This window comes from Charadrius vociferus, unplaced genomic scaffold (genome assembly GCF_000708025.1).
Source record: "Charadrius vociferus isolate BGI_N301 unplaced genomic scaffold, ASM70802v2 scaffold259, whole genome shotgun sequence".
Lineage (NCBI taxonomy): Eukaryota > Metazoa > Chordata > Aves > Charadriiformes > Charadriidae > Charadrius > Charadrius vociferus.
The window spans coordinates 7603909-7614489 of record NW_009661368.1 but is presented as its reverse complement, the minus strand read 5'-3'; the positions used below and the strand labels follow the sequence as shown (position 1 = coordinate 7614489).

The 10581-nt window shown below is 45.7% G+C and overlaps 2 protein-coding genes across 2 annotated transcripts in view; one reads left to right on the top strand and one right to left on the bottom strand.

Moving 5' to 3' along the window:
• Window positions 1-1293, top strand: part of LSM14B (LSM14B, SCD6 homolog B (S. cerevisiae)) — an 8091-nt gene extending 6798 nt beyond the window's left edge. Inside the window, exons 8-9 of the mRNA XM_009893589.1 lie at window positions 352-531; window positions 900-1293. Coding sequence (XP_009891891.1) covers window positions 352-523 — 172 coding nt within the window. The 3' untranslated portion in view covers window positions 524-531; window positions 900-1293. The remainder of the gene's footprint in view (window positions 1-351; window positions 532-899) is intronic.
• A 3564-nt stretch (window positions 1294-4857) lies between these two features.
• PSMA7 (proteasome (prosome, macropain) subunit, alpha type, 7) lies at window positions 4858-10102 on the bottom strand. The gene is made up of 7 exons (XM_009893587.1): window positions 10091-10102; window positions 9474-9600; window positions 7958-8082; window positions 6517-6639; window positions 5981-6100; window positions 5353-5415; window positions 4858-5099 (listed from the first exon to the last, which is right to left on the bottom strand). The coding sequence occupies exons 1-7, from the start codon at window positions 10100-10102 to the stop codon at window positions 5007-5009; spliced, it is 663 nt and encodes a 220-aa protein (XP_009891889.1). The 3' UTR covers window positions 4858-5006.
• Between the last annotated feature and the right edge of the window lie 479 nt (window positions 10103-10581).

Below are 10581 nucleotides of genomic sequence, written 5' to 3'. Positions count from 1 at the left end.
GCTGAACCTCGGTCGTGATCGGGCTTCCGGGGCTCCTGGAGAGGCTTCGCTCAAGTCAGAAGTTTGTGGTTTTCAGGAAAACAAGACAGGGTGTGAAATGTCAGAGAGACCACGTTCAGCCCTTTTCCAGGCCCATCTTTAGTTTTCCAGCATGAGCGTGGCTTACAGAAGCCAAGAGCTGTCACTTTCAAATCCATGCTTAGCAGAGGAATGGAGTTGCTGCAGCGTACACATGCTCACTTTGTTCTTGTTGTGGTTTAGTTCAGCAAAATAAGGTGCTTGAAGCTTCCTAGCTAAATGAGTTGGTGGCTGTTTAATGTTTATATTAAATCTGAATGCAGTCTTGTTCAGTTCTAGGCGTACCACATGGGCTGAAGAAAGGAAGCTCAATACGGAGACGTTTGGAGTGTCTGGACGGTTCCTTCGTGGCCGCAGCTTTCGTGGTGGATTTCGAGGCGGAAGGGGTAGTGGAGCAGCAAGGCGAAACCAAACCACTCACAGAGCTGGTACTGGCAGAGTGTAACTTCAGAGGCAAGTTTTTTAGCAAGAATAAATACTGTCTCTGAGCCAGGTTTGTCTCATTCCTTGCCTGAACTGTCTGTGCAACCTCTTCTGCTCTCCAGTCTCATAGATATACAAGAACTGTTCCTTATTGTGTCTGATCTGTCTGTTGAAGTGGTAGAAGGAAATACGAGTGACTTTAATGTGTTCTTTGACATGTTGATTGTTCTGTCGATTCCCTGGGCTAACCTTGTGCCCGTGGAAGCAAGAGCTGCCTGTCTGAGCTGGGGCTCCAGTAAGCATTTCAGTTGATACATGGGTATGAACTTTGCTGCTTCTGTTTTCCTGGGGAAAGATCCCCATGTTATCAAATCTAACTCTGCTTTTTTTCTGAATAGGTTCTAACATCTCTCCTGAGAGGACGAAACTGTATATAGAAAGAAAACAACCAACTGCTGCACTAATGTGGGAAAATGGTTCATATTGTTTACTGTCTCAGCTCAAGCGACAGAACTTCATGTACTTACTACTGCTTATATTCTGGACTTATTTTGGACCAGCAGCTGTCAGCTGGAATATTCTTTGGAAGAGGGAATGTGTTCAGGGGTACCTTCTTCAGGGTGTCTTTTTTGTTTGTGTTTTTTTTTTTAAGTGCAGACTAACTTACATGGTTCTTCTTTCTGGGTCTCTCAAAGGCTGCTACAGTCTAAGCTTAAAGTCAGACTCCTTTTCTGAACCCTGAAGAAGATAAATCATGGTCTTTTTAACATGGAACCAAAGCTCACTTGAAATAAACCAGCTACAATTTGTTTGTTTGGGTAACCAAATGGATTCTGTGGTGCTGCTGGTCTGGCTGTTCTCAGCAGCAGGTGTGAAGTAGCACTTGGTATCTGGAAGGATGGATTCCTGGTGCTGAGGAGTTATGTATATTGTCACTTGGGAATACTGGATTGTTGATCATGTAGTAGTGTAAATGACTGTACAACTGTTTGGCGGCTGGTACTAACGTGGAGGTGCTGTGGGCTGATGGAACTGCGACTCTCCCTCGAGCTGCAGGGCGCCGGGCGTTCCTCGGAGGCTTGGAGCTCCTCGCTGGGTCAGGGCAGTGCGGGGGGACGGTGGGCCATGCCCTCGGCGGGATGGGGGCAGCAAGTGTCTCCCCTCGTGCACTCGGAATAAAGAGTTTTTGGCAGTAGGTGACTGTCTGGGAAGGAGATCCAAAGCTCTGACTTCTCGCCTCAGTTTGTACCTCGCTCGTAGGTAGTACCAAACGCAAACAGTTCTCTGTACACTAGTAGACTGTGGTGGAACACTATGGAATGTTTTCATTAAACTAGGGATGGGAGTCCATATAATGAAGCTTAACAGATGGGCATGTTTAATTTGTTTCCTCGATACCCCCCATACTGTAAATAGTTTAGTTGTTTTTCTTTTGTTTTTAAAAATCTGTATGTGGGGAGAGGGGCTGGGAGGGGGGTTTACATTTGTTTGCATGAATAAGTGGGTTAAATTGCTATAGGCATGTGTCCCTTTTTTGGTTGGTAGGGAATTTTGTTGAAAAAGCACCTTGATGACTGAACCCCTTACATAGCTAGAATTTTTTAGTTATGCATTGACCTAGGTTACTGTAAAAGCTTGGATTTATTTTTGTAGGACTTTATTGCTAAGAGTTAGAACATAGCAGTGGGGCTGCTCTTTGGAGTAATGTAAATTGTAATTATAATAAACATGTAAATGTTTAACGTTTCCCTCCTACTTTGTTCTGTACGTAGTTCAGTAACATCCGCCCATGCAGCTCATCAGATGCCGGTCCTAGCAGGGCTCCAGGCCGAGTCAAAGAAAACTGCGCTGCGGGGTTTGGGCAGGCCTGGAGGGTATTACACGGTATTTGAAAAGAGCTTAAACCCCCTAATCCAGGCACTGACCCTCGTTACTGTTACCCATGTTTTGGCTCTTGTTGAGGAATCGCACTCATGAGGTGTTCCTGTTGCCCAGACTGCTGCGAGCGCACCTCCCCGTGCCTGCCTGGCACAGCCCCAGCCCTGCAGCTGGTGGGGCTAAACCGGAGCTCATTTTGGGTGGCAGTGCTGCTGCTTCGGTAGCCACAAGTGCCTTCAGTAGCTGGGCCCATACCAGCAAAACAGGGCCTGTGCTGGAACAGCTCCCCTGGAAGCTGCTGTAAACCTCTAATTTCTGTGCTGGCAAAACAGCCGGCGTGACATCAGGTGTAAAGATGGAATTGCACGGCTGACTTGTCCGAGGTGGCTGTGGCAAAAAGAGAAATCATTGTTCACTTCTATGTGATAATGCCTTTTTATTTACTTTTAAGGCAGTAATTCCCCTTGTCTCTACAGTAATAATACAGGAGACAAGTGTTGTTCCTGACAGCAGTGGTGAAGGTGCTGTGGCCGTGTCCCTGGCTGTGCTGCACGGGTGCAGTGGGGGGGGGCTCCTGGGGAGGCTCAGCCCCGGCTCGTCTGCTGCAGCCCTTCTCCCGTGGGAACGCTCCTTCCTGGGGCTCTGCTCCAGCGCTGTCGCCTTCCCGGTGGAAGCTGTGGAACGTGGGGGAACCAAACAGCCTTTGTAACTTCAGAATTCCAGTCCAAGGGCTGATAAACGAAACACCACCCTATTCCAGCAACTCCCTTTCTCCAGCTGCCGTGGTCCAATGCTTTCCTGAGCAGGAGGAAGGAGCACAGCAGCTTTCCTGGCCTTGATGCCTGTGTGATACTCTGCCCACACTTTGCTTTGCCGCATTTTGCTGTAAACAGCTTAGTTGTGGCGTGAGAGGCCAGGCAGCATGTGAGGCACTGCAGGGCTGCGTCTGCTGCCTGGCACAGTCTCCCCAGGGACCCGCGGGTGTGTGAGATGTCCCTGGGCAGGGGCTCGGGCAGCCCAGCTCCCTCTTGCAGGGGCCTGGGACGCTCGGTCCTCCCTGTGCTGCTGCCAGAGGTCTTGCTTTGTACCTGTAAAATGAGTGTTGGTTGGCAGTAGCAGACAGAAGAGCTGCTTTGGAGGGCTTGGTGGATGTAAACAGGGTTTAGAGGCTTAAGGCTTGTATTGAAAGAGAAACAAACTGCCAGGAACAACAACAAAAATACGCTTTTTACCATAGAGGGCAATAAAGGGCTGGTGCCCATCCTGCAGCATGAGGGAGGGGAGCTGTGCTCTGTCCTGTACCCACCTTGTCTCAGAACAGCTCCGGGCTGTGAGCCCCTGGGCCGGCAGGACCAGCCTCTCCCCCAGCAGGATCCTGCCTCTGCCCCATCCTGCCTTCTCCATGTCGCACGGAACCTGGAACACCCGCTGTGGTGCCCCGAGCGCTGCCCTCATCAGCCTCCCTCCGGGGAGGGTGACAGCAGACGAAGTGGCTGGAAAGAGCTCTGCCATGGCCAGAACTGGAGAGCGGAGATGCCACAATGCAAATAGCGATCTGAAATAAAATTCCCTATTCCCAGTCACAGCTCCTGTGGGCTAGTTTTAATGCATTTGAGTAAACAGTTGCCACCTGACACCTTCAGATTTATATATTTCTAAGTTTATTGCATTATACATGTCAATGTGTGCAGCAAGTCGATGGCACAGAGCAGATACTGCCTCTCAAGAGCAACATGACTTCGGTGCACAGCCGCGCAGAGGCAGTCTCTGTGTCCCTTTCAGCGTCTGAGCCATCCCCCTGCGCCGAAGGGACGAGAGAACTGCTCACAGTGCTGCTGGGACTGGCAACGGGAAACAGGCTCGGCCACAAACCAGGTTAAACCCAACTCCGGTGGGTGAGGTTTATGGGGCACACAGCATGAGGGTAAACACAGACGGAGAAAGTGGAGTAGAGCATTATGGTTTAGCCATGCTGCATGGAACATTCTTTGTAGTTATTTTTAGCATTAGGAAGCGACTGGTCTGTAAATCCCACTGTGGGCACTCACAACAGCAGCGCTTTATTCTGAACCAGATGAATCATGCAGGGCCTATGTCAGCACTGAGCCGTAACGATGCGCCTGCGACAGGGACAGGGACAGGCAGCTCTCCTGCAGCATCACCCCCTGCCCTCGCAGGGCTCACGTCCGGGCCCCGGCCACTTACAGTTGAAGATGCTAGTTAGGGGGGGGAAAAGCTTAATTCCATATTAGTTATGTTCTGTTGAGGCCATAACAACCCTTGAGACAGCTACTTAAAAGAAAAAAAAAAGACACTACCAACTGAGCCGGGTGGAAGAGAATCATTAAACAAACTGAAGTGTCCCAGGAAAAAAATGCAAACAAAGTCTTTGTCCTTTAATGGGTCACTACTGCTGTTTTGCAGCCAACCAGATAATCGAAGTTAATTAAAAGCTAAGGAACAGACAGATTTTTTTTAAAACAACAGTTTTAAAAAAAAAAATCAGTAGGTTTATTGTAGGTCTCGAGAGGGGCACAGGATGAGTAAGTGGAATGCCTACATGTTGTATACAGAGTAACCCATCACTTGAATTAAAAAGAAGCAGCTAAGCCGTTGAATGAAAATCATCATGATGTTTTCTTCTGTTTTTTCTTTTCATTTTCTTCCTTTTCTTTTTCAATTTCAGCAACATACTTCTCAATTTCTTCAGGGTTGAGGATCTGAAACAGAGACACAGGTGACCCTCCAGACACTAATACAATGTAGAGGCTTTTACTTAAGCAATTCTAGTTCTGCCATGGAAAGAAAGTTAACTGGTGTTTATCCAGACAGAGGCACCTTGCGCAGACACAACAGCATTCCTCGGCCACTGATAATGAACAGAAGCAGGAGGGCTGGCAGCTAACGCAGAGCAACAGGGGGAGCGTCAGAGGAACCGGCCGCAAGGGGAGAGGAGCAGAACAGAGACCATACCTTCAGCGGCTGTTCTCGCCTCATCACCGCCAGCTCGATGTTCTTCCCACCAGACTGCACAACCTTCACAAGAGTTACATGTAGGTATTAGCAGCGTGTCCATTAATTCTAACAAACCCCTTCCGGTTTTTTTGGGGGTTTTTTTTTCAGAAGGAAAAGATACATGGATGGGGAGTATTTCGCTCATTAGCTCTAAGCTCTCGGCTCCAGTAGCAGCGTGACTCTCAAAAAATAAGGGTCTTCCTCTAGCATCAATGCACGCAGTGGCTGGTGAAGAACACCTCGTCTCCACCATCTGCCTTTTGATATTTTCTGTATCTTAAACTTCAATATTCTGCATGTGATTTAGCCCATCTTTGGTGCGTTTGTTTTAACTCCCAGAACTGAGGTCTGTTTTCCTCCCCAGAGCACTGCAAGTTAGTTCATCTGTGTAAGCTACGGAAACTGTTACTGAAATATTCTGAACCTGAAATTCAACCCCACACCCACAGCCTACAATGACCAGTTTTCACAGATCCTTTTATAGCACTCTCCTGTGCCGTGCACGAAGTTTTTCACATACTCACATTTAGGTTGTTAATCCAGAGATACAGTGAACAGTCACACAGGGGACCCAAAACAGACTCACCTCAAGAAGTGCCTTGATAACAAGTTTAATAGTTAGATCGTCTGTTTCAATGGCTTCATCAGTATAGTTTTTCTCCAGGAATTCACGCACAGATTTGGCTCCTCTGCCAATGGCATTAGCCTGGGAACATCGAGGAGGAAAAAAGATAATGAATGGAAGTTCAGAAAATACTTCATTTACAGAACAAGCAAAAAATACAAATTGTGCAATTACACAATCTGAAACCACTCTGTGATCACCATGTATTTTTCAGGAGACTGAGCATGTTACTTCCCACATGTCACACAAAAAGACAGTTGTCGAGCGCAGGTGGTGGGGTTGGGTTTTTTTTCAGGAGGGAAACAGGACAAGATTTCCCAAGTAAAGCTGAACTGCGAACTGCCATTCTCAGTAAATTTGATCATTAAGGATTTTTGCAGCTGTGAGCCGACACCATCTGGCCAGCGAGACCTCCTTTCTACACCAGTCTCTCTTTAAAGGAGACATTAACTCACAAACATTTCATTACATCTCCCCAAGAGACAGAATCAGCTCACCTTCCAAGCATGGTATGTACCAGAGGGATCAGTCTGGTACAGCCGTGGGGTTCCATCAAAGTCAAATCCCACGATAAGAGCGGAGATACCAAAAGGTCTGCGACCGTTACTTTGTGTGTACCTCTGATCAGAAAGAAGAGACGCTTATTTCAGCAGCAGTTCCAAAAACAGTGGAAAGCAGACACTGTAGAAGTTACAACCAGAAGAGCCACCAGAAATATTTTTAGCAGGCTCTCTTACTGATCTACCTGTTAAAGTCAGGGTGCCGTGTCTTACAGAAGAGCCTAAGCAAGGCAAGGAAGAGGCGGTTATTGTTCCACCCCTGTTCCTAACGTCCGCTGAAGTTTGCTGCCTGATTACAGCCACCGGGCAGAATCCCTCTTGTGTGCCGGGCGGTGTAGAGAGGCAGCGTGCGCCAAGTTGGCAAGCCCAGGTGTAGCGCTCTGCTTTGGCAAGCGTGCTTAGGCCGCCAAAAAAGAGGATGGTAACACCTGAACACAAAGTCAGTTTTCACCAATGATTTGTAATAATTCCATCAGAAAGCACGGCCTCATCGTTGGCAATACGCAGGCTACAGCAAAGCCCCTGTTACAGCCCTCCCGCTGACATGCCACGGGCTAACAACGTTGCTGCCACGTCACATGCCAGAAGCGCCCGCGAAGAGGGAGGCCAGGCAGCGGCAGCACTCCCGCAGCAGGGATACTGTGCGAGAGTCACGGTTTGTACCAGCTCTAGAGAAACCATCAGTGTGCCAGAATGAGAGACACAGATGTCAGATTACTGTAGACGAACAGAGTGAAACTTTGGAAAGTGCTACTCTGCGCTGGCAGGCTGGTGATTAATACAAGAATTACATGATTATCACCATCACTATACTAACGCAAGTCTGATAAATCAGACTTTTTCCAGTCCCCACTAGTTGCTGAAAATCAGTTTAATACACTGGCAAATGAATACTTTTATCACAGAATGCAGATGGGCATATTTTGACCCTGTAAATCATTTCAAATTCAGGAATATCAAATGTAACATATTAATTACGGCTCTGTTTTGCTCCCCTCTCACCCTTCCCTGCAATGGCTTAGTAGGAGGGAAAATGAACAGGACCCACCAAGACATTTTGACAATAACACGGCACCATTGTTATGAGAGTGAATTAGAGCTGTAGATTAGCGAGTGTTCCCGGTGATATCACAAATGTAATTATGCAGTCCTTACAAGTACTAATTAATTTCTTCATCTCTGGGAAAAAACCCAAACAGTAATCAATCCTCCTTTTCTATTACTATATCCCTATTTCCAATAAACACCCGCAATGTGTTCTGTTACACTGATTTTTCCCAGCTGAGCAGAACAAGTCCAGGACAGACACTTTACACCCTTAGCTTGAAGCGCTGTTCATCAGAGTGTATGTTAAATGCCTCTGTGCAGTCCAACATACCTGTTTCAGACTAGCAATATAACGCGTGATGTATTCCACGGTGACAGGATCCTCCACGGTAAGTCTGTGGCTTTGACACTCCACACGAGCTCTATTTATAACTATTCTGGCATCAGCCGTCAGCCCTGAAACGACAGCGTATTCTCCGATTCATGCTTCGTACCATATGCACACATAAACCAGCTAGTCTTGCCCCAAAAGGCTCACAAGGTCCGTGTCAACAGCAATGAAAAAAGCAAATGAGAGATCCCACCTTCTCAGGTTTGCTGAGCAAGAATAACATTTTCAAGGTAACAGAAAGAAGCTGATGTACCAAAATAACTACAGGATTTAGTTTATAGCTTTTGTGTTTGTGAGTTAGATAGCACATGCAGTTCTGAACCAGGGAATCAGAATATTACTGACAGACTGACAGCGTTCCTTCTAACGGCAAATTAGCAAAGCCATGTCAATTCTCACACATACTGGTTTTATTTTGTATGCAGTCCCCCTAACCATAAGGCAGCTTTCTCTGCACAGCAAATCTTGTCTAGTTGATGAGGCTACAGCAGCATGATGTTAATCGACAAAAACAAGTATGACCCTTTAAAAAAAATTTAAAAGAAACTTATTTCTTATCTTCTTTTTTAGCTTATGATGCCATTTTTCAATTTACAGCCTTGTTTCTATTAGAGAACTTTTCTTCAAGCTAGTGAACCCACCCGCACATATCACAACCCTTAGCTAAGGCAGCAAAGCAGCACACTAAGTCTAAAATCCATTGGTTTTGCTGGTTAAATCAGCTTTCCCCTTAATGCATGAATGCTGACACAAAGATTCTAAACTACCTGGAGAGAGTACGTATTCTGAAATACATTTTCTCTCCATTTACGTTGGGTTTTTTAACTTTCACGCCTCCTGTTTAAGCTTTCAACAACGGAAATTGAGACATTTGGAACAGGAAGAATGTGGAGTTAGAATATTTACGCTTCAAATCCAGAGCTGTTTGTTCAGAAAGAGTCTTCTGAACTAGAACAGAGATTTTTCTTTGTTTTATGCAAGACTGCAAAATTTAGCTTTTTTGGCAAGCGGGAAAAGGCCCCCGTAACTGACAAATGTTTCTTATACTCCTGTAATATGTATCAATAATACATATTTTGTATAAAAAATAAATATTTAATTTTAAATACAGATATATACTGTTTGAATATATATTTAAATTTTTATATATATTTACTTAATGTATTTTATGTATCTGTGACCATGACACATGAGTTCTCAGTCTTCATCCTCACATTAAACCTAGAGGACCTTAGTAACTTCAACATGTGTTTCCTCTCATGAAATTACTGGCTCTCTCACTATATTTATCCATACAGTAGCCTGCTCTTATATCAAAAGGAATAAGCAGTCGTGGAAATACACTCCTTCCCCACAGTCCTCAGCCAGTTATGCTAAGTATTTTATGTTCTCAGAATCCATAAACATACCCAAAGGTGCTCCAATAACTGCCAAACCCTCCGAAGGGATCACATACCTGCAAAAGCCATGCAGACATTGTCATCAAGAGCACAGATCTTCCGTACAGTTCTTTCATCCTGAAGTTTTGCCACAGACTTCTTTTCCACACCAAGAACAACAATATCCTTCCCTCTTACTCCAACCTTCAACACATTAAAAAAAGAAAAAAGTTAAGCTAGGTCCAAAAAACCTAGTTGTTGCAGACTTTACTGAAAAGAGTAGGAAAAAACAAACACACACAAAATCCCCACATTGTAAACATCTTTTCAACTTGAAGTCAATATTTTATTTCCTGTTGCCACAACCTGGAGAAAGAACTGATGTAACAAAAATTGCATTAGATTCCGGGGTGCAGTTTCACAATCAGCTCATACCAATTTAAATCCGTGTGGCTCCCAAGAGATATATTCCCACTCCTCTTACCAACTGTCTTTTGCTCAACTCTCCCCAACACCAGCATTCACGTTTCCTCACCCACAGAAGCAGGATTGACAACAAAACTACCACTACGACTAGTCCAGCGATATTGCTCAAGTCAGAACCCAAAGCATGGAAGATGAGACCTAGTAAAACCTAAGAGCAGCCTGTCAGTAGCCTGCTGCCTTAACATCCTAATTCCTACTTCGGATATACCTTTTCCAACATCAGGGAGGAAAAAACAGTTGATCTTTCACACTCATTCCTACTGCTGCTCACAGGGTGATGGGAATCATTTTGTCTAACAGGGTGGCCCTGCTGTTAGCGTCTGACCGGTGTTTCCAAAACCACTGAACTCAACCTACTACTCAACAAGAGACAAGACAGAGGTAGATTATATTGCAGGTTAGCTCCACTTTTACAGCATTTTTCATTTCTGAAAACAAAGAGGAGCCTATTTGCCACTAAGTCTCCTTACACTTATTCCCATCCCAAAGGCAGTACGTTTTGTTCCAGCTACTTTGTTATTTGGGAACTAATACTTTTTTTTTTTCCCCCCTTCTCTCCCCCGAATGAAAAAAACCTTTCACTGAGCGAAAACTGGGGACGACTGGAAGCCAGAAGACAGAAAGTTCCCCCTACAGACCTTCACTGACGCCTCTCCCGCTCCCCCGGGAATGTACCCCCCGCACAGGCCGAGACCGCCG